This window comes from Solea senegalensis, linkage group LG11 (genome assembly GCF_019176455.1).
Source record: "Solea senegalensis isolate Sse05_10M linkage group LG11, IFAPA_SoseM_1, whole genome shotgun sequence".
NCBI classification, from domain to species: domain Eukaryota; kingdom Metazoa; phylum Chordata; class Actinopteri; order Pleuronectiformes; family Soleidae; genus Solea; species Solea senegalensis.
The window spans coordinates 13,001,450-13,025,088 of NC_058031.1; the positions used below are offsets into that span (position 1 = coordinate 13,001,450).

General features: G+C 39.4%; 2 protein-coding genes across 6 annotated transcripts in view; both read left to right on the forward strand.

Annotated features, from left to right (window-relative positions):
• Positions 1-23,639, forward strand: part of samd11 (sterile alpha motif domain containing 11) — a 1,171,052-nt gene that overhangs the window by 964,651 nt on the left and 182,762 nt on the right. The window lies entirely within an intron of this gene.
• atf7a (activating transcription factor 7a) lies at positions 584-21,059 on the forward strand. 2 transcript variants are annotated; one of them, XM_044038100.1, is made up of 12 exons: positions 584-626; positions 7,135-7,206; positions 10,438-10,534; positions 10,727-10,839; positions 11,734-11,898; positions 12,090-12,238; positions 14,252-14,345; positions 14,438-14,557; positions 15,493-15,642; positions 16,339-16,527; positions 16,988-17,093; positions 18,133-21,059. In XM_044038100.1, exons 2-12 carry the CDS (start codon positions 7,159-7,161, stop codon positions 18,354-18,356), a joined length of 1,455 nt encoding a protein of 484 aa, XP_043894035.1. In that variant the 5' UTR covers positions 584-626; positions 7,135-7,158; the 3' UTR covers positions 18,357-21,059. The 2 variants fall into 2 exon arrangements, with proteins under 2 accessions (XP_043894035.1, XP_043894034.1); XM_044038099.1 differs by lacking the exon at positions 584-626 and having other exon boundaries at positions 6,517-7,206.

The following is a 23,639-nucleotide window of genomic DNA, read 5'->3' on the forward strand; positions in this document are numbered from 1 at the left end:
TGTAAGAAAACAATACAATTTTAAAATCAATTCTAAAACAAAGTGAGGATTTTCTTTGGGGATGATTAGTAGGATATTTGTGATTGTGATATTAATCATTATGGGCATTTATGATTTGAGATGCTCATTAAACTGCAGGGATTATGTTGCTGTTTTGGTTCTGTTCTGCATTTTTTTTAACCATACACAAACTTTAAACTAAGAATTAAGGTAAGTACTTTGTGTAAGCTGCATCTGCTTTAATTAGTTGGATAATAAATGCCTAATTATTGTCATTTATTTTTCATTATACTTTTTGTACCAATTGTTTTCTGATGTTAATTGTTGTTACCATGCCGTGCTATTCCAATTACTGTATGTGATTTCACATTAAATGACACATTCGGTTTTTTGTAGTTGATTACTTGTTTCTGTTTATGTATTGTACTTGTATGTGTGTGGTATGTAAATGTGAATGTACAACAATGTGGAGAAACACAAATGCGTTGATTATCGGCCCCCCTTTTTTTAACGTTTTCAAACATTTGACACCAACTATCGTGGATTCTCGCGATATTGCGACGTTGACGAGGGGAGTGTCAAATTCCAAGAGAGAGGAGAGGGGAGCCAGAGAGAGGGGCGCAAGGGTGAGTTTGTAAACACTTTATAACGCTTTTAATTCGCCATACATCTGTCGACGACACGAAACGATGACAAAGTAGCATCCGGCGCGACAGTTTCCGTGTGTGTTGTTGCTAAAACGACGCGTCTTTCACATTGTCAAAACTGTTGTTGCAGCTACAGCGCTCCATTCGGACCCATGTTCTCGCTGTGCATTCAAGTGTCAGTCCGCTAACCTCCCCACCAAGCAGCCGCTAGCTTTTTCCTCTGCTTTTGTTTGCTGTGACTGTGCGCGGCAATGTCTCTAAAACAATCCCGGCTCACTTCGGCTGTGTGTGAAAGGTGGTTCATGTATGTTTGCTGTCACCGCAGAGACTGGTAGTAGCGATGTTATTACTCAGTTTGAATGCGCGTTCGGCCTGTGGGTAAGGCTAGCCACAGCAGCTAGCCATTAGTTTTTTTGTGGATACAAAAAGTTGATTTCGGGTTTGTAGCCAATAAGATGAAGCCAGTGGGTGTTAGTGACAGTGTCTGAAGCCTCGATGCTGCTGAATGACGTGCTTATAGCCAATTGCTGTACAGAAAAGGCGGTCTTGTTACGGGAAAAGGCAGGGCTAGGTTTGCCCGTACGTAGCCAGAAGGTAATGGAGGCTAAAACTTTTTCCAACATTCTCTGATGAAGTTGCTCAAGTTTACATGGATTTGGGATTTCAGTCCGACAAAAGCCCTCCGCCTCTCCCCCCATATGTTCCTAAAATCTCAGCAGAAATATTAGCCTGTGTGTTATTTTGGCGGTAGAAAATATTATGCGATGGTAAACAAGGTCTGCAAGGTCAGTCTCAAAAGTCTCGAGTAATAATGATATCCTTAGTATTGCAATTTGAGCCCTTTAACGCCCAAGGATCCGTATCCCCGCACATGTCAACACCTTCATTAGGAATGTAGGTCATGTTTTTGGCAGAGTTGTACCTCATTCCATCACATAGAGAAGTTTTACACCAGAGAAAACTGTTCAGTCTGCTCAGGCCAACCCAACATCTTGACCTGCTCTTGGTAATGACACACATTTGGCTGCAATTTCAGCCTTTTATTTTCATATTTTAAGATGGAAATTACAATGGCTGCATGATATGTCAAAAGTTTACTATCATTAAAAGATACATTACATACAGAATGCTTGAACTAGGTGTAAATGTAGATTGTGCTTTCTTTCTTTTTTTGGCCTGATATATGACAGCTTAGCATATTTTAAACAAAAATAGTAAGACAATTGCAGTAGGTGGCACTGCAGTTGAATTTAAATTATTATGTTTAACTTTATGTAAGGATGCACTTTAGAGGAGCAAAACATGTTTTAAGGGGCTTTACCTCCTGTTGGAAATTGAATAAAAAAACTTTCAGTGTCTTATAGGGCTGGATAGAATATTGACTTTTCATATTATATTGCTATATTTTGATACATGGTGTATTATTAGACAATGTTCTGTCGTCCTTAACACAATACTGTTCATGCTGTGATCACTTTTGCATCTCATTATAGAGCAGAGTCTCCAGAGCTCTCTTTCTCTCTCACTCTCACACACACACACACACACACACACACACAAACTCATACACACACACATACAAACTCATACACACACAAACACACACTGCATAACCCCGCCCCCAATCTTTCAGTGCAAGTTACAACTCAACTGAACATTGCATAAAAGAAAATATTGGGATTTATAAGTTATAGTGCCATTCAGCCTAAGTTTACTGGGATATGATTTTGGTCCATATGAACAAAGCCCCAGCATTTGTTATTTTATCGCAAGTCATCCTCACAGTGTTCAACAATGTTTTCGTATATTGCATAGTTTCCTAACATTGTGCAGCCCTAGAAAGAACATCACAACACTGGACATTGTAGAACTAATTGTTGCTGATGGAAATACCTGTATGTTCACACATTTGTCTTGTTGTGCCTATAAATGCAAATTAAAACTGAAACGTTGTCATATTACATTCATGGTAAATATATGTAAGTACCATGTTTGTAGGTGAGTTGTACAATGGTATATATTTGAGTTAACTGTAGTGAACTGCACTGAGTCCATCCTGTATTGTGCTGCATTGTCTGCTGGTTAGCATGGATTTAGCTTTTAGAACATGTTAGTTATGCAGACATGGAGATAGGATTTCATTTGTTCCATTCACAAAATCTCATGTTCACTTTGCTTGCATAAATACATACTGGCTGCACACACCCTGCGACAGTACAAAGTAGATCTATGTCCTGTAAAGCTTATAGTCTTTCTTTCTGGTCTGTCAGTCTGTCTGTCTGTCTGTCTGTCTGTCTGCCTGCCTGCCTGCCTGCCTGCCTGCCTTTCAGTATTTCAGTATTTCAATACTTCAATATCTCCTACCCCCTCCTTTACTCTTTTTTTTGTGGGGTCTCCCCTACCCTCTGGCAATTCAAACCTCAGATTCCAGAGTCATGGCTGCAGCCCAAGCTATTAATACAGTTTGTTTAGTCAGTTTCCTAGCAGGCTGCATCAAACACTGCATTGCTGTGGCTGATTATAGCTGGGACTCGTTCCTCTACACCTGCTGAGTCGGAGAAATCTAAGTTAACGGTGGGACTTTGGCAGCAGCTCAATGAGAGGGTCAGGAATCAGGGCACTGTAAGTGGTTCCATGTCACCTTGGAGGAAACGTGTTGAAAATAGGTGGATTTGATATCCACGCCTGCCTTGAATATCAGTGATGTGCATCAGATTGTAAGTAGCAGAAAGCAGACAGATTTATTGTCTCTCACAGAGTTGATGTTTGAATGAGTATTTTACAGTGTGCTGTTAGACCTAGCACTTTCAACTTATTAATTGCTTCCATAACTTATTCAGAGACACATCTGACAATCACACTGATTAACAGTGTAATTTGTATTTTACATGCAATCTTTCAAAAGAGATAGAATCTATACAAGCAAATTACATTTTCCACACTTGTCGTATGGAATTTATTGTGGACTTACCACAAAATCAGATCCCATATTTCATGTTGGTGCCAGCCAGCCAAGTTAATGTCTAGCCTGTCTTAAGTGAGATGTAAACTCTGAATCTGTTCCCCCTCCTCACGCCAGATGTGTTCACTTCCCCAAACAGTCCACACCCTCGGTATAACGAGCTCAGTGGAGTATCTTGTTTGCAGACACATTTCTGCCCAAATACACTCAGTGGATTTTAAAGCACTTTGCAAGGGCCTTGGCACCAATCTGTGGTCTTTCTCCAGAGCATGGGAGTTCTGCAACAAATCAGACTGCTCTGCTTCATCTAGCCTTTGATCTGTAAAGCGAGGGATGGGGCTTTTGCTTACAAACATGATGTACACCCCTTTCCCCATAAATACATGGAGTTGAGCGACATGACACAGGCCTGTTACAGACCCAGCGTCATGGGAGAGCTTCGTATTCCAGCACAAGGCTTCAGTAATCATGTGTTGGCTGAGGAGCAGCTGTTCTCCGCAGAGGGAGGAAGGAGGAAAATGTACTGACTTCAACTTTGGGAAAACGTTCAGACATTTATGCTTCGCCAACATAATGAATAATCTGTCCCACTCAATAATGTTCACACTACATGTTCAACTCATGTCATTCTTTACAACAGAAATTAATGTGGTCGCTAACTCTGCAATATTACTAAATACCTACTAGCACAACATAGAACGACAGAGACTGTGCTGTCAAATTATCATAGTTGAGGTAAATGTTCTGAAGGTGAATCAGAAAAGACAACCAAAATGTATTTCATTAAGTTAAGTTAATTTGATTGGACACTAGGGCTGAGCAATTTGGGTAAAATATCGAATTTTGATTTTTGACAAATACTGTGATTGTAATTTGATTTGTAGTATAACTTTTTTTAGTCATGTTTTTGTTAAGTAATTGTTCAGCCCTAATGGACACTATCCTTGATCAGGACAGAATTTTTTATTTTTTAAATAATTTTTTAGAAGTTTTTATTGAATGGTTTCTACATGAACACTTTGTACGTGTTTACAAAGTAAGGCCCTTGATACATGTTGGTCATTTTCAGCAGGGCAGCGTTGTGTAATAGCTGTCAGACATCACTTATGCTCGTCCATCGTCATTGCCGTCGCTCCAATTCCCTGATTCAAGTTATTTTCCTAAACTTCCCATTTGGTTTTCACCTGGTGTGTTTCTCGGCAATGAACAGAATGGGGCTGGGACCGGGGGGGGGGGTTAAACACGTGGAGTCATTTTCCTCTGTGGAAACAGCTGATAGAAGCTTTAAGCCTCACATAGCTTTAGTTTATGTCAGACACAACAGGAGGAAAATCCAAACAGATGTACATGTACATGTTCAACGCTTGACAAAAGCTTGTACTTGGGGAGAGGGGAGTTCAGATTGTGGAAGGCTCTGGAAATGTTCCCCTTTATGCTTTTCTTGCTTGGCTCTATTATTAAAATACAGATAGAGGTAGAATGTGTTGCTTGCATAGCAGTCAATTGTGTCCATGTGAAACGATGTCAGCGATATTTTCTCACATCTAACCAAGTAGTTTGTTTAGCCTTGACTCAGTTAACGTGTCACAAAAGAGACTCTCTTTTTAATTTAGATTCTCAGATAAAGAAAAACATGTATGTTATTTAATAAATGATGATGGCAAAGTGATAAAGCCGACAGCTTTATTCACAAAATAAATTTTCCTCTGTTTGTTTCAGGTGATAATAAAGTAGCTTTTCAGGTGAACAGACACTTGAATATATCACATCATCTAACACTGAAAGAATGATGAATGAACAGAGGCATAAAACACTGAGGATGATGATGTGGGTAATAACGTGATGATTAATTGTTAGTCTATTCTCTGTATTACAGACGGTTCACCTCTCTGAATTACACTTTCATCACCTACGCTCAAGCAGGTGTTTTCATAAAAGAAACGCAAAAGTAACCTAACATTTCCAACATATTAGAAATGAAAACTAACCCCGAAAACCCCCACAAAAGAACAGTAGTGCCATAGTTTGCATGGATTGCTTTTTCAACCTGGCTTATATAACTCATTGTTTCAATCCCTTGATTGAAGTTCTTGAGTTTGTGGCACAAACCCAGTCATAACAGCTGTAGTTACCTGTTATTGTCTTTAGCAATTAATTGTTCTGCCTGCCAATTGACAGAGCATTTGGCATAGTTAAGAGAACAAGAAACGTTGTGGAACTACCGTTAAACCAAACAAAAGTGGAGAAAAACTGACTGGGTGAAAACAACATTTTATGCATGAATGATTTGGTGATTGATTCATCATGTAAATGGTAATTGTTAGCTGACTAATCGCCACAGCTCTACATGTCACCCACTCATTAGTTCATTATTGTATGAAAGTACTTGTAGGAAACCTAAAGTGTCATAACATGTGCGTAACCTTTAAAATGTCTGTCACATTCAAGGTATTGTCAGATGACTTCACTCCATGCTAATCAAGTTAATCGGCTCCACACAACTCTTCATGTGTTTCTCAGTATAGCAGTGTTAAGATCTTGTGTCGCCCGGCAACATTTTCACACTGAACACTAAAATCGATTTGTTTGTGTCAAGAGACAGACGTCGGCAACAGCAACACTCATCTAGTAAAGCAAGACAACTCCAGATAGGTTTGAGTAGGACTGAAACTCAAAGATATGTCCATGAAAATCTACAGAGGTGAATTTAAAAAACCTGCTTGTTCAGCAGCTTCAGGTGATAAATGCTTCTTACCCCTACCCACAATTTTCTGGTGTATACAAACAAATGCTCTCTCTTGTTTGATAGAGCCTGTTTATAGATGAAGGATAATTTTACAATGTCCCTGTTTACAAAGACCAAACAGAAACAGAACAATTACATCAACAATAGCAAAAAATATATGCGTTGCAGCTTTAAATTGTGGGACTGACTGTGTCCGTCAGCTACGAGTATCTCCATCCAAAAAAGTTAGAGGCAACCAGGACAACAGGTAAAAGTTACAGTGTCAGGTCAGTGCGAAAGTACTTATTTGTACAGTTGTTTCACATGAGAGAGTTCAGAAAGTGGATGAAGAAGACTGCAACAGAGCCAGAAACAACTGAATCAGAGCAAGGGTAAGACTAGGGGTACGTGAAGGGAAAGGGTTGGGAGGTGCCGTGGAAGTGCGAGGTGGGAGTGGTAATGAGAGAAGGAGGGATTGGAAGTGAGGGAAAATGAGACAGAAGGAGAAGGAGAGGGAGATGTCTTTGTGTTAATGGTAGCTGCCGTCCTCTTTTGTAAGCGGCTCCTCATTGGCCGACCAGAAGCCCCCCTGTGTGAAGGAAATATCACCAGGGAAACTTCGTCTTGCTGCCTCTGTGCGTGTTTTCCTCTCTGCCAGGGTTATTTTTAAAAAGCATTCGGCTTCCTGCTTGGACTAAAGACTACAAGCCACAGCATCCCTGTTTTGTTGTTCTGAGGATTTTCCAGTTCACGAATCAAGAAAAGCCGCAGCAATGTTCTCTTCCTCTCCTCTCCCACAGTTACACTGCAAGGTCTTTGCAAAAATGGGGGACGACCGACCTTTTGTGTGCAGTGCTCCCGGCTGTGGACAGGTAAGACTTCTTCCTCCCTTTTCCTTGTTTCAGGTGTGTGCGTGCGTGTGTGGTGTCTGGTATTTATGTCCTTGTGTAAATACTCAGTCAATGTAGGCTGTCACAGATTATTATTGAACTTATTTTATTTTTAAAAGAAAAATGGGAAGTTGAAGATGCTGTATTTTAAGATGACACTTCCTTTGAATATATGTAGGATGAGTGAACTTGTTGACCCTGAAAAGTCTTCACACTTATTTTTCATTGACAGGATGATGTCTACTCCTAATGACCATCGCACCAATAGTATTCTAGCTAGCACACTTTTGCGTCTTTTGAGACAATGCCGTCTCCTAAAGCTGTGACTCAGTGGAAGCTCCAGTGAGTAATCAGAGTGCAGTTATTGTTTCAACCTGTCACTGCTAACTTCCAGCGCCTGCAGACACAGGTTTGAGCCATGGCAGTGACTCAGCTGAGCGCCAGTAGTGTGCTCACATGGCAGTAACGTGGTGTGTTGTCAGTGCTTGGCCTGATAAAGCAACACATTAAAAGTCAGGACTCAAAAAAATAATTCAACATAGGAAACATCATGTCTGATGTTGTGCTCAATTAGTCGTCTGCTGCTGTAGTCAGTTGGGTACAATATGCCTTGCATTATCTGTTAATAGGTCGTCTGGAGGAAAAAGTGTTGTGTGTGGTTTAGAATCTTTTGTGATTTATAAGCCCATATTGGTTTTCTGTGATCAGAGCTGATCTGCTGTGCATGTGGTTGGTGGTTTAAACAGCACCAGTGTGAAGCAGTTAAACATGTGTGTGTTGGATAAATAAAGGATGATTGCTTTTCTTATTTCCCTCTCAGAACATTATGGGCAGCTAGGGACTCTGTCCTTAAAATGTTTCTGTGGCAAAATTAATACTCTGAATATTTCATGTGTGGACATCATTATTAATTTAGTTGACAGTAAACGCAATAACAATCACATGGAAGTGACAGCTGATGATGATGATGCAGGTCTACAGCTGTGGCTCTCTCATCAGCTTTGTTTGAGTGTTAAACCATTGTATAAACAGTTCTGGGGTTCGTGCTATGGTGTGATTGTGCTAGAAGTTTGAGTTTGTTTTTCATATCCCCAACACAACCTTACTTGCAGAAACACAGACATGATCTACAAGTTTTTTTAAATAGATTTTAACATTTAGATAACTACTCTATTTTATTTAAAGCCCATCCAGGCAGCATCATCCACTGTTTGTTGCTAACCTTGTGTGTCTGCACTTTAGATGAGCTGGGTAGCGTTCATTGGATTTATAAACTGAAAAGCTGTTGAGAGCAGTTCAACAGAGCTGGGTGGTAGCTGGGTGCAGAGAACACGTTTGATTAATTGTTTATTTGAAAGTATGTATTCAGTTTAGCTGTCGCAAGAATCAGTGGAGTAAAATGATTAATTAATTAGTTCTGTAAAACACACAACACTAGAAATGTCTGAACTGCGAGTAGACTGAGTACAAAGTTATTATTAAGGTTGGGTGTCTGTTTTGTGTGTACTTGTATTTATTACCTCTTTAGAACCTTTTCTGGTATAAACACTGACCTTGTCAGGATCAATAGATCTCACGGGGGCCAAAACTTGGTCCTGACGATGCACAACCTCATTTCTGAAGACAGGTTAAGGTTATGGTTAGGCCATCAGCTGGTTATGGTTAAGGTTAGGGATTGGGTTTTGGTTAGGCTGTACAAATAAATGGTAATCAGTACAGAGAACTAGTCAAGAATATGTAAGGCTAGTGGTCAGAGTTGCTGCCACAAACAAAGCAGTGTATCTGAAACATTGTAATTTCAATATTCTATACACAATTTTTTACTCATCTTTATACAACATACACTCATTATACATGTTTAGAGCCTATTGCCCTTTGTGTATTACTTGTATACATTTAAATTAGTACATACCTAGTACTTTTATACAATATTTATACTTTTTAACTAATTTTCAGGTACGTTTATGTTGCTGTTTTGAAAAATGTGACGTGCGGGATGAGCTCTGTAATTTCATGTTCTTTTACACTGTGACAATAAAGCTTTACTACTACTTCTAGTAATAATAATAATAATAATAATATTTACTATTTAACCAAATTTGTACATTAAGACACATGTGTTTGTTCCTTATGTCCAAATGCTGTTAAAATGCTGCCCTTTAGAAGCAACAGTTGTCTACCAGGAAAGTCTGAATCATGCCCATAATAGAACATGGATGATTGACTCCTGGCTTTGCGCAGGGTTTTCCTTTTAACAACATCAACAACAACAACAACAACAACAGCAGCAGCAGCAGCAGCAGCAGCAGCAGCAGCAGCAGCCTCCCCATTATATGATGCCCAGTATTTACTGTGTGGCGAAGGTTAATCTGAGCTGCCAGTATCTTATACGGGGCGATTAGCTGGAGATAGTTCTCCACAAGGCCCAGGCGCTGTGTTCAGACGAAAGAGACAAATGAGACGTGTAGTTGTATTGGTGATGCTGCCTGGCCGGGCTAAAAATAAGTCCCATGACACTTGACTGTGTTTCCACTTCACTCTCACGACTGAACTCGCAACTGCAACACAGCACCCCTAAAATAGGTTGCAGCGAATGGTGAATAGGCTGGTGCCAGAACCAAGATTATTCCTCCTACGTCTCTTGACTGATTTGCCTCTCCTTCTCTCCAAAGAAGAAGTGCCGTGTCTCAGTGGAGTGGATGGCTGTTGCTGCTCTCTTATTAAGATGTACTGTTACTTCCCCTGTGGATACCCGATAAGGCAACAGTGTAGATTATATAGAGCTTTACAGAGATACAGTTTACTTTATCCATGTGTTATACATGCTGACAACTTCACAAGAATCTTCTCTTCTGTTAAAAAATACATTGCACCTGCATGCTAACCCTGTTTCTTTCTAGATCTTTGTAGGTGTCATTTGAGCCTATATCCTGCAGCTATAATGGGCCCATACAGGGCTTTAAAGACTGAGGAATTGTACACCACAGATGCACTGTTTTTTTTTTTTGGTTAGTCACATGATGTATATAGTATAGGCTGTATGTGTTGGGCTACATCTCCAAGAGATTATCTGTCTAACATGATGCAATACGATATCTGGGCTAAGATGTTAGTCATTTTCTTTAGGTCACCAGAAATTATAGACAAGTACCTTGAGGCTAATTTATATACTGTCTTAATCTTTCATCTTATATTTTTGCTCACTCCTTCCAGAGGTTTACCAATGAGGACCATTTGGCTGTACACAAACACAAACATGAGATGACACTGAAATTTGGACCACCAAGGACTGATTCTGTCATTATTGCAGGTACTGTTTGTCATTCAGATCAATACTATTTAGCGTGCATCACCAGTAGTGTACTCCAACACGCTTTGTGAAATCTCAAGAAGAGCTGCTTCAAAGGCGCATTTATGACATGGGTATCTGTATTCAATGAGGAGTGTGAATGAAGTGTAAAAATGCCACTTATAGTTATTTCTGTTCATTCCTGTTTGCCAGACACGACACCTACTCCCACCCGCTTCCTAAAGAACTGTGAGGAGGTTGGTCTGTTCAATGAGCTGGCCAGCTCATTCGACCAAGATGACGATGAAAAGAGGGCAAAGAACTCGGTAAGAAAGGTTTTGGGTTGAAGATATTGTTTGTGTTTTTTTTGTTCACTCTCTCTATGATTGCAAGTTGGCACATTTCTATTTCTATGTACAGAAGCAGATTAAGCGCTCTGTAAAAACACCCATTAAGTGAACAATCATTTTTTTTACTACCTCTTATCCGACTAACCGCAAGTGTGACGGTAGTCATAAATTAATCCTCTTGCAATATTCTGTCTTTGTGCTCTAGTCTGTGTATCCATTCACATTAAATTATAATTGCATAATCATATTAGGGGGGATTTTTTTTCAAAGTTTTATTGCATATAAAATAGTATTTCATGAACAGATGCTATAGTAGTTTATATGTAAAATACCCACTTCCTTTTTAATGAAGTATAACCACTGAGACCGTTATCTTTGATAAATGTGGTTTCTTCACTCCTCTCTTTCAGGACGTTTACCTGATGTTAGAAAGAAACTAATTATTACATTAGTCTGACTAAACTGCAAACTGTTTATGTTGTTGTGACTGAAATTGTACCAAATCAAATTCCTTTAAGTTGGAACTGTGAACAATGTGACTCCCAGTCACATTGCTCACAGTTCCCACCCCCTGGCTTTAAACCAGAAATAACAGAAGAAGCCAGTTCTTAGATGAAGGCAAAAAAGCAAGAAAAATGGCAACATTTTGAAGGGGACCACATTTATGCTCTGCCAACAACTAGCCACAAGCTAATCCTTATTTGCCTAATACTCACAAGCTGATATTTGGCCTATAACCACCCTACGTATCACAGTGATGCATTTCATTGAATAAATTGATTCACCACTAGTTCTTGTATACTGGGACAAGTCCAGTTGAATGGCTACGCAACTGTGCATGGAAAGGTACTAACTCTCTGTCCTTCTCAGCACCCTGCTGCCAATTCTGCAGCTTTGGACATGAGCCTGCAGACGGCATCAGAAGTAAAGGTGAAAAAGGAGGCACCCGTGGAGGTCGACTCCTCGCCACCAGACAGTCCCGAATCTATATCTGGAGGATCAGACAGTAGCATAGAGTCTCTGGTTAAAGAAAAGGTATTACAGAAAATGAAGCAGTGGGAGATGAATGTCTCTTCATACGTATCGTTATACCTGTGCTGTATTATATAAGTGCATCTTCAAGGGAGTGTTTCATAATTTTTTTTATACCTAGTCAAAGGTTGTATTGTTGTATTTAAAATGACTGTATAATGAGTTTATAATTGTTTTCATTTCCCTTATCTTAGGATACTCCTACCAGAAGTTCAGCCCCCACCCCGACTATCGTGCGTCCAGGTTCCCTCCCATTACACTTGGGCTTTGATGGCCTCCACCCTACTATGCCATCACCAACTTCTGTCATCACACAGGCACCACCCTCCAGTCGTACTCTGGGGTGAGTTAAGTTTTTTCAACATCCTTGTCCTGATATATGCTGATCTTTGTAATCCTGATGTGTCTCTATTAAGTCGTTCTAAAACTTAATGGAGACAGAAAATTAAGGATTTTCTGACCCTGTATGAAAGGGTTTCCAACTCTGAAAAAAAACCCAGTCATGGAAAATGCTTGAAAAAATTGAAAGGGAAAATGACTTGGAAATTTATTTCAAAGGGATTTTATTTTGCTTTGGCAGACATTGAACTTGTGGACTATCAATTAAAGCTCACAGAAACAGATAACATTACCATCTGAAGTTCCCTTCAGAATCATATTAACATAGTAATTTGTGTACGAGAGTGCCATAAGATCTCAGAAATGCTTTGAATGCAGTCCGAAGTTAGAATCACATAGCAGCAGATGCATTTCAATGAAAGTCGAACTTTAACTCATAATAATTTAAGTTATGTTGACCTGCATATGTGGTTTTTCTTAGATTAATTATTTTTGTTTTTATCCTAACTTGTGGCTGAAGTGGTTAAATGGGTTTTTAGGTATTTTGGAGTATAATAAAGCAGAACCTGGAGGCAAAACAAGATATAGAAGCAAAAAATGGATCTGAGTCAAATGCCAGCTAAATACTGGCTTAACTATTTTGTTTTTTTTTCATTTGCAGCATTAGTGTATTTAAAACAAAGCAAAAATTTAAAGATAAAATGCAATTGTGGCTTTCAGACATTCTCTGGCATGTCCCTGTTCAGCGGCTGCAGATGAGCCTATTATTAAACAAGTAAACGAGTACAAAGAGTTGCTCCTAGTATTTAGATTCCAAGAAAAGTATTAGAATAATGATAGTTTCTAAAAATATCTCTCACAGAGAGATCTTGATATCGATGAGATTTAATAACCAACCACATTTGGTCTGATCTGATCTGTTATGCATGTGACCACATTCTTAATCCCTTTGAATTCAAAATACTGGGCCACAAGGAAGGACAATCTGCTCAGATGACATCCTCTGACCCACTACAGTTTCACTTCTTGTACATGCGCTCATTTTTGGCCTGTTTTATAATATTAATGCTAAGCACCACGCAATATTTGAAATGAGAAAGATCAGATTTAATTGTAGAGCTGGGTGCAGCACATACTACTACTCTCCCAAACTCTGCACATTTACATAATGTTTGTAGATAACAAATTATTGTTTAAGTCCACCTGAACCTGGACATGTAAAATGAATGTAAACAGACTTTTAGTTGCACCCAAATAATGTAATTACTACTGTATGTATACTTTTAACAGGACTCCAATTTGCCCTAGGCTCTCTGTGCATGCTCCACATTTCCCACCCCCAGGCTTTGACCCAGAAAAGTTAAAGAATCTGGTATAGAGGAGAAGACAACAGCAAGAACAATGGTAGAAATCCAGACCGTTGCATTTAGGGACTGAGCAGAAGATTGAATTTATGCTCTGTCATTTAAAAAAGTTAATGGATAGCAGAAAGATGCTGCCAGCTTAAGTTGTTTTTATCTGTGATGTAATGGGTCAACAGGAAAATAACCAATATTTACAAGCTGACAGTGGGCATATCGCCACCCAGTGTAGTGGAGGCAGACACACCTTAGTCTACTGCTTGTGCTTGTATAATGGGACAAGCACAGTAGTCCAATTAAACAGCCAACTTAACCGTGCATGGAAAAATACGGACTTGGAGAAAAGAGTGGGAATCCTGAGTGACAGTGCATCATTAGACTGCCGGCTCCAGTGCTGTACTGAATCTTTACTGACTGATGAGTCAGATTTTTTGAAAATATGGCACCAGTTGCAATACAGTATGTGATTTGTTCTGTGCAAGATTTCCAATCATTTTCAGAGCTGAACTATTGTGGTATTGTACAGCAAACAGTGCAAACCTTTTGTTTATATCATTTCAGGGCCTGTGCAGTTTTTCTCTGCCCTGCTTGGAGTAGTAATGTTGGATGTAAATTATCTAAATGTATGTTTTGTGGGGTTTTGTGGGGTTGTCTAGTTCTCCAACCAGCCACTACCCCATGATGATGCTTCCCTCTGGCCAGGCAGTGCCTTTGCTCCCTGGCCCTGTACAGATTCCCTCTGTCATTAATGTAAGGCTGACCACTAGTTCAGATATATCTTATTTCAACAAAATAGCTAAGACTTTGATTTGAGTTATTCATGTTTCATATCTCATCTCCAGCTGGCCCGACCCTTGTGCATGGTACCCAACATTCCTGGGATCCCTGGTCCTCCTCTGGGAGGCAGCAGCAGCGGCTCTAACTCCCCCTCTGGCTACAGCATCCACTCAGAAGCCAAGATGGTGAGCACTAGATTAGCTCTCTATTTTTATCTCTTTATCTGTTCTTTTTGTCTCCATCTTCAGCCTCCAGCCTTCCTCTGCGCTGGTTTAGTTTGTTCATCATATGACTTTTTCCCGCAGGAACTTTGTTTGTTTAACCCTTGCACAACAACACACTTGCACTGCATTAATATATGTATGCAAATAGTTCTATGATACACAAGTAACAAGTGTAAGATCCTTCTTGACAATAAAATGTGGGAGTAAATTTAGCCTATGTGAAGATGTTAAATTACACTCAAACACTTCATCTGTAGCCTCCAGAGCTGAACCCAGTATAGAAAAGGTTGAGATAGAGGAGAATGTCACATGAATGTTGCTGCTGAAAATAAGCGGGAATGTTTGACACTGTCAGGGTGAAGATCTCGTTCGAGTTTGAGCACATTTTTAAATGAACTCCTCAGAGGATACAGGCTGGTCTCCGGGGACAGGGTGGTAAAACCTGGCACTGGGTCACATTTCATTATGGAAACTTCAGCGATCAAGCAGGATACATAGTCAACAGGATTTAAGGCATGTAAAATAAAATTTACACTGCAGTCCCTCTGCTGCAAGATTTCACAGTACAAACATTTGTCTCTAAAAATAACCGGCTGTCATGACATGATGCATCTGGTGCGTAAGTGTGATTAAAGCTGTTTTGAAGGCTTATAATAAAAATTTTAGGACAAGCTCATTTAAATGGGTTAACACTGAGCATGGAATGTAATTATCAAGTGTGGTTGCTACTGTGTCTGATTTGTGATTTCATGATTTAATGATCTTTTGATATTTTTTTGCAGCAATAGTCTTTTCTTTTGTATGTTGCAATGCATTTACAGTTGATTAGAAAAAGAGAGTGTTTCTTATGTTCATTTTTTGCTAATATTGCTCATCTTTTTTTTTTTCTCCTCAAGCGCCTGAAGGCTGCGCTGTCACAGCAGAGCCCGTCAGGACATAGTATGGGGATCATGGCCATGGGCAGCAGCCCTATGGTGCCTCAGAGGGCAGAGCAGAGCCAGCTGCTTGTCCAACATCCAGATGCTCCATCACCTGCTCAACCTCAGGTACACTGTGTGTTCTGTCATGAAGGCTTGAACAGAAACACTACTTTCACTCAAGTTCACTTGAGTTGGGCAACGTAAGTCTATGCCAACATGGTGAATTTGATACCATACCTAATCACAAATTTTGGTTCTTCCTTTTGGTTCCCTGAGCTGCGTTTAAAAGCCATTTTGTCTTTAGCATCACTTAGTTTACTCGCTAGAGATAACGCAGACTTGCGAGACTGCACTCGCATGTCTCTAGTGTCACTGAGTGGTGAAGGAGGTAAGCTGCATGTGTTTTGTTCACAATTCAGATCACTGGGTTGTGGCAGGTAAACAAGAAAATACACCTGTCGTGCCTGCAGTGTGCCTTTGATTTGAATGTCTGTTCCCATCTGGAATAAAGAGATCTGACATAAACGGAAAAGGACGTGATTCAAACACTAATGTGCAAATGATTGCTTCAAAAGGAATGCTCAAATTTATATTATTTAATGTGAAATTGGTGCAATTCAGTTTGTAAAGTTGTACTAGTGGTTCAGGAGTACCGTGGTGATTTAAACAGATTTTGCACATCACCTGTTTTCGTTACAGAAAATGGAGGCTGGACTGCTGCTTGTAGTGTGATGACTCTGATGAGTTCTGACTAACATGATGAAACTATGACTCAAACTTCCCTTTTCTCTCTGTCTTGCTTCTACCGACCCCCTTCTCTAGGTATCTCCAGCACAGCCTACAGGTGGGCGTCGGCGGCGGACAGCAGACGATGACCCAGATGAGCGAAGGCAGCGCTTCCTCGAGAGGAACCGGGCTGCGGCGTCACGCTGCAGACAAAAACGCAAACTATGGGTCAGTTCCTTGGAGAAGAAGGCCGAGGAGCTCAGCTCCCTGAACGTCTCGCTGTCGGTGAGTGGGCCTCGAGTGGGTGGGCTGGGCGGAGATTAAATGTGTCTGCATAGTCACTCAACTAATGAGAACTAGTCCAGGAAGTTGAACAGATGTATACCAGATAAGCAAAAAAAATTTATGTCAGGGAAATATTTGACACACAAGTTGAAATTGTGGAACCTTGTACAACTTGTTTCACATCCTCATTGTATTATTTATTCAGGTTATTTTTAAGAGATAAAATAATTTGCAGAAAAGTAAAACTATATTTTGCCCGTGATTGATAGTAATACATACTCTGTGGCCAGAAAATGGAGAATACAAACAGAGAAACATCACATTGTTTACACCTCAGTAACGCTGAATTAGGGAACGGGGCTTTGAAAGTGTTTTTAAACAACATTAGTGATATGTTTACTTTTGGTTTCACAGTACAATCAGTTTGTAGTTTTAATCAGCTGATCCTCAATCTTCTCAGAATGAAGTGTCTCTCTTGCGGAACGAGGTGGCTCATTTGAAGCAGTTGCTGCTGGCCCACAAGGACTGTCCTGTTACCAACCTACAGAAGAAGACTGCCTACTTAGGTACTTGCACAATAAACCTGTGTTGGCCAGTTGGTGTTGTTTCAAATTATAGCAAAAGTGATTTGATTTTTGACTCGATTTTTTTGAAGTTGGGCTGTACGATTCTGGGGAGAAAGGAGAATTGCTTTCAGTTGAGATCACAATTTTGTCTTTGTTTCAACATATTAGATAATATTATTAGTTATTACATTTTTGCTAATTTGAAATGCTGACACACTTTTTTTAATATTCAATAATGCAGCATCAATTTAAAGATAAACATCAATTAATGAAAGAAAATCACCATCATCCAATTATCATAGTTTTTCTCACTTGTTTTTCTGTTATAATTAAAAGCCACACATAACATACAGCATATGTACCCCTGCTGTTTCACAGCCATTAAGTAAAATACTAAAGCACTAGAGAAACTAAACTATTTTTAGTTTCCTGCACCTTTAACCCTTCTGTGACCATCCTGGCTTCGGTGATCAAATTTGGCATGTGTACTTCCCATTACAGTAACTCTCGTGTGTTATATCTAGAAAATTCAAAAACTATGGACTGGCGACCTGTCCAGAGTGAACCCCACCTTTCTGTGTCAGCTGAGATTGGCACAGCACCCCACGCGATCCTCATATGGAGGATAAAGTGGTAAAAGACGAATGGATGGATACCGTAAAACAGAGAATGATATACTTATCATTACGGTAGCCCTCAGGACTTCTGCATAACGACCATCCAACCACAGACAAGATTGACCAGGGTCTCACGCGTATGTGACATCAGCTTCTCAGTACCGTAATTCCTAAACGGTTGAATAACTGCCAGATATCAAAATTAAAGGTTATCTTGGAAAAAAGGGCAGAAGCACTCATTCACGGAACAATTTTTGACAATACTACAGCCATAAAATCAAAATAAATCCAGGTGGCCTGATTATCATGATAGCCATAAGAGGGTTCATGTTTATTTTATTGTTGATGATTTTTATTTTGCTGACGATAGAATCGTTGAATGTGTTTAATCTGTTAATGTGTCATCTTTTTTCCCTGTGTAGCTGTAGAAGAGAGCATGAGAGACACCTCAGAGCCCACAGGTTCCCCTGCGCCTGTGATCCAGCACAGCTCCTTGGCACTCAGCCCCCAAAACGGCCTGAGCTCAAGGGCAGCAGCTGAGGCCATGGCCATGTCTGTGCTGGCAGGAATGGGCCAGCAGCAGAGGGCTGAGAGTGGACCCTCTCATATTATCATGGCTGCACAGTCTCAATCTGCTGCCAGATGATGAGCGATGTCATCATGGCCAAGACTTGGCTCACCCCAGAGGGGCAGAATAAGAGCAGTGGATACCCCCATACTCCTCCCAACTCCCCCAATCTAGAAGTCCAAATATTTCGTCTTTCGCTTCCCCTCGTTATCCTCTGCTCTCTCTGACCCTCCTCTGTAGCCATCATGCTGTGGCCTGGAGCTCAGCAGCAGCCTTCTGGGAATGGACTGAGACTTTGGAGAGAGCTTCCTGTTCACTTTGCCACAGACTACAGGGGCTGGAATCCCCCCCTACATACCCTCCCCACCCCACCCCAGAGTGCCCTCTCTGCCTTCCCGCTCATCTCTCCTTACCCTCAGTCAAATGACTTTCCACTGGACTGCATCGCTCTCAGTGTACCGACGTAATGAACTCCACATGTCGACACGTACTGCACATGTGCATAGTTTGAAACTCACAGGTGTCTCATAAACCTTCGTGATCAAATCAGAAACCAAACAATACACACAGGACTTTACACTGTTTTCAGCGGGCAGTAGTGCCTTTTTTAGCCATGCACACAGCCACACACGCCATCACAGCATACGTCCCTTCCTGTACATCCACTTCTCCAAAGATGCAGTAGTATCTTCAATAGTCATACGACCGTTTTGTAAACAGTTCCACCTCAAGGTGATCTCGACCCAGAATCTTACCTCATTTACTCTCATCCCCCCCCCCACCATGATGAAATGTATGAATTGTGTGTGTGGTTGGCTCTGTGTGTATATATTCATGTACATCAGAACATAGCAGTTTGTCTACTCCTGATCTAATACAGTACATAAATATTTAGATTGTTAGCATGTGACTTTTTCTATTAGGGTGTTCTTAATACAGTATGTGCAGCTACATTTTTAAAACTAATTGGCACATCCTCCCAGACTAGTCTACAGAACCAAAATGCATTGGCTTCCTCCAAAACAGTGTAGTATCCTAAATTATTTTTTTTCTCACCTGAAGGGAATTTTCCTCACCTTTTCACATTCTTCCAAAGAAAACGTTTAAGCAGTTGATTGGTCTATGAGTGGATGACTTCTCCATTTTTTTTCTGAAAGTATTTCAGTGACTGTTTTTCTCTTGTGTGGGCCCTGGACTTACTGTAACTGTTACTTTCTCACTTCTCAGGATGGTTGCACATCCTTGCTGCTCACTGGAAGTGCGACGAAACCCCTTATTCTCTTTGCTCTTCACCAAACCTAATCAAAGCCATAACAAATCAGATCTCTGAATCTCCAATGGCCACTCGGTGCTTGTTCTGGGACAGGAAGTACATGGCCGGACTGTTATTTTGTTATTCAGAGGTCACAGTGACACAATATACAGTATATTGCTTGTTATTTGCACTTAAACACAGTCATAATTTCTGGTAATTTTGCCTTAAGATCACATTGGTGCCTCTGATACTCCCCACTTAAAAACAAGCAGATTTACTGGTGTAAAATCAGTGGAGCCTTAGCAAAATATATATATTTGTTCATACCATGAAACGAAAAACAATCAATGAGGGAAAAAAAGATATTTAATAACTTGCTTAGAATTGATTTAATCATGAGTGTCTTTTAAGTGACATAAAATGATATGTCTGTCATCTGGTGGAGGGACACATCAAGACGTCAGACACTTGGAGGAAAAAAAAAATGCCTCATGACTGTTTCTGAAGTGGCTCTGGTCTCAAGTTCTCTAGAAATCCCACCGCGATGTTTTATCCAGATATCAATATATTTTTTCATAAACAAGCTATACAAGTGGTATTCTTTTCTTCTTGTTTTTGTTTCCTGTATATTTTTGTCTGATGTGATCATATATTTGTAAGATGTGATATTTCAAAGACAAAATATCTGTCCATTAACACGAGGGCATGTCTTTATGCACTAAAATAATACAAAATTATTGTTGCTTTGTATTTCTGTCCATTTATGTTTTTGCGGTTCTCTGATCTTAGATTTTTTTAATGATTTTTTTTCCTCTCTCTCTCTCTCTTTTCTGTACTGTATACATGAATGGGAATTTGCTCAGCAGCTTAAATACTTTTTACCTTTGACTGAACTTTTTGTCCTAAAGACGAGCCTGGCATTTTGTTGTACTCTGAAGCTGGCGCTATATTTGGCTGGCGGTCCCTTCTAGACGAATGTTCATATGAAATGAAAATTCAAACTGTATTTAGTTTTCATGTGTTCATGTAATTCATGTCATTGGCACCTTTTTGTCACTTCTCGTTTTCTTCTGTCGCGTGCTGTTTTCGGCACGATACAACTATTGTCATAATGCTTCTGACTGTACTGATGAATATAGAAACAAACTTTAACACAGACTTTGTTTTCGCTACAGATAAATGTCATTTTTTTAATCCCCTTTGTAATATCTTTGAAGATAAATTTGGTCTTTTTTTTTGACGGTCCTTGTCTAACTTATTCTTCAGAATTGGTTTATAACTGTCGTCATCACAGTTTGTGGCATAGTAATGTTACCTAGAATTGTTATAAAAAAAAGAGCAGTTTAATGGAATATGCAACAATTTGAAAGTTGCACTTAGTGTTGTGGTTTTTCACACTCCTACTCCTACTGTACATATCTGTACTAAATGAATATATTTACTTTTCCATGCATGTCCAAGTGGAATACTATGAACACTTACATACAGTGCTGCAGTTTTAATTAAAGAAACTACATCTTAATGAATATTAGACGTCTTTTTTTTATTTGTTTACTTTCAGCTTAGAATCATTAATCATCAATTATGTTTCCTGTAATTATATGTGGATATGGAGACCTTGTTAGTGCCTTTTAAAATGTACAATGAAAAGCATTCTTTATATGCTGTGCTTTATACGAGGACAATGACTGCTTTCTTCTTCAGTCCAGTTCCAGTGAATCACTGTTCAAAGTAAATCCTAACATTTTTCCACTTTTCATGAATGGTCCAGTGTGAAATGATAAGTGACAAAGAGACTGCAAGAGCATCTTCACATACCAGCATGAATGTTGTTCTTTGTGTTTTAGTAAGAATCTGCTTCAAAACTCAAAATGTATGCTTGCTGGTTTGTCCTTTCAGGCTGATGTAGATACATTGTGGTGAAAGATGGTGGCCCCTGTCAAACTAGGTCTTTGTTCTAAGTATATACAGGTTGCAACTGGTAGTGATGTCAGCCATAAAAATTTGAAATCCCATTTCTTAGGCTCGAGATTTGCAATTTCGCTGGCGACGTGTTGAGGCTTTGCAACCCGAAACTCACAGGCATCTCCTGCAACCAGGCACCTGGTGTCCACACATATGTGCTGTGCTTTATCGTGGAGTTGTCCCCTGGTGGTCATTCAGTATATTCTTATTTCCTGGTTAACACCATGCTTTCTGCATGGAGTTTGCATGTTCTCCCCGTGTGTGCATGTGTTTTCTCTGGGTTCTCCGGCTTCCTCCCACAGTCCAAAAACATGCAATATGGGGATTAGTTAAATTGGACGCTCTGAATGAACCGTAGGTGTGAGAGTAAAGGGTTGAATAGTTGTTTGTCTCTATGTGGCCCTGCGATGGACTGGTGAACTGTCCAGGGGTGTAAGAGGTCTGAAGCTGCATGATGGACAGAGACACTGTGAGTTATTTTAGGTTGGGCATGAGTTACAAAGATATTCTCAAAAGCCTGGCATTGCAATCATTATGACCAAATTATTATATAATTAATATTTTGTGTGCATGTTATACTTGGAGTCTACAGTAAACATGCTGTGCTGCTCAGAAGCCATATTCTCTTGTCTTGTAAACACAACCATGGTTGCAATGCCAAATTGGCATCAGACAAGTTCCATTATTGTCCTCTGTTTACTTCTACAAGAGGTCTGAGGATTGTATCAGGCGTATACATTTGTACAATAACAAATGTAAATGTTATAGACTAATACAACCCTTTTATAGCCAATATTTTGAGATGTAATAATGTTGGTCCAAGACAGAGATAGATAAATGTGTTAGTATTTATTTATTTATTTATTTGTCAGCAGTCTTTTTTTTTTAGAGGCACCTACTGGGAACTGGAAAGGGACACAGGTCAGGATAGTTCATTGATTGTAATGATCTTAATGGTGCAGCATTAATTGTGTCTTCATATTTGTGACAATCTTGCAAAGAATGATTGGCTTTGTACTAACAGTGTACTCAATTTCTTACAAGCAACACCAGATGACTACGATTATTATAATGACCCGTTTTAAATAAGCAACCCACATGGAAAACATTGGTTGGTCAAATAATGAGATTGTAGAGCTGATTAAAACTTTATAAACATATTCAATTTGTACTGGGAAGTTAGGTATTATTTCAAGGAGATGTGAACAAATAAACCAGTCTGTGAAGGATGGCCAAGATGAGAAACAGACCTGAAAACATCAACACCTTTTGGTTTTACTAACAAATAATCTGCCGCTCAGCCGTAAACCTTTTGTGTCAACTACCAGATTAACCATTTTTAAACCAGCAGGTTGACTGTTTTTGTCTAATTAATCAGAGATCATGCAAAATAAAAGCTTCAGTTGTGAAAACTGATCTGGTTAAAAAAAAAAAGGTTGAGGAAAAAAAACTGCTTGAAGGTCAACAACAGTCAACAGTTAACTGGGCTGAAGAGGGCCCTCTGCTGTTAGAGAACAAGATTACACCTCATGTTCCCCCATTTTCTAAGTGTTACAGTGTTTTTTTGATTTATAAAAGATAAAAATCCACAATATACAAGCATATTATTATGACATGGGATGGAATATGCTTTATAAGCGAAGGATTAACCTTTGTGTTTATAAAGCTCTATATACATAATAATGGCAATAATAATAACAAAAACATTTTATGAGTAGTCGCATAAAACACAACCATTCCCTTTGTCGCTCTTCTTTATCATCATATATTAATATTTTCCTTCGATAAAAGATGCAACTCTTATATTTAGGTCTTCATTTTTAAGGCTGATTTAATCTCTACTTCTTTTGCAAATACATTTGTCAATAACATAAAGTAAGGGAAAACTAGGGGGGAAAAGTAAAGAAGTCTAATTCGAGTTGTTTTTACCTCCTCAAAAAAGTACTTTTACATACATTTTAATTGACTTTATAAACTTTGTAAAGACAATAACTCATTTTATTGTTTATTTATTATTGTTTATTGTTATTATTGACTTATGCTGTTATGATCACAGAAAAAAACTTCTTGCCAAATTTCACATTCATAAATGCAAACAAGAAGCTATATTTCTTGGTGTTTAACAGTAAATGTCATATACT

Coding starts and splice junctions, on each gene's coding strand:
- atf7a (XM_044038099.1), top strand. CDS start 7,108: ATGTTCTCTTCCTCTCCTCTCCCACAGTTACACTGCAAGGTCTTTGCA. Junction 10,535..10,726: donor TGATTCTGTCATTATTGCAG/GTACTGTTTGTC, acceptor CCTGTTTGCCAG/ACACGACACCTACTCCCACC. Junction 17,094..18,132: donor GAAGAAGACTGCCTACTTAG/GTACTTGCACAA, acceptor TTCCCTGTGTAG/CTGTAGAAGAGAGCATGAGA.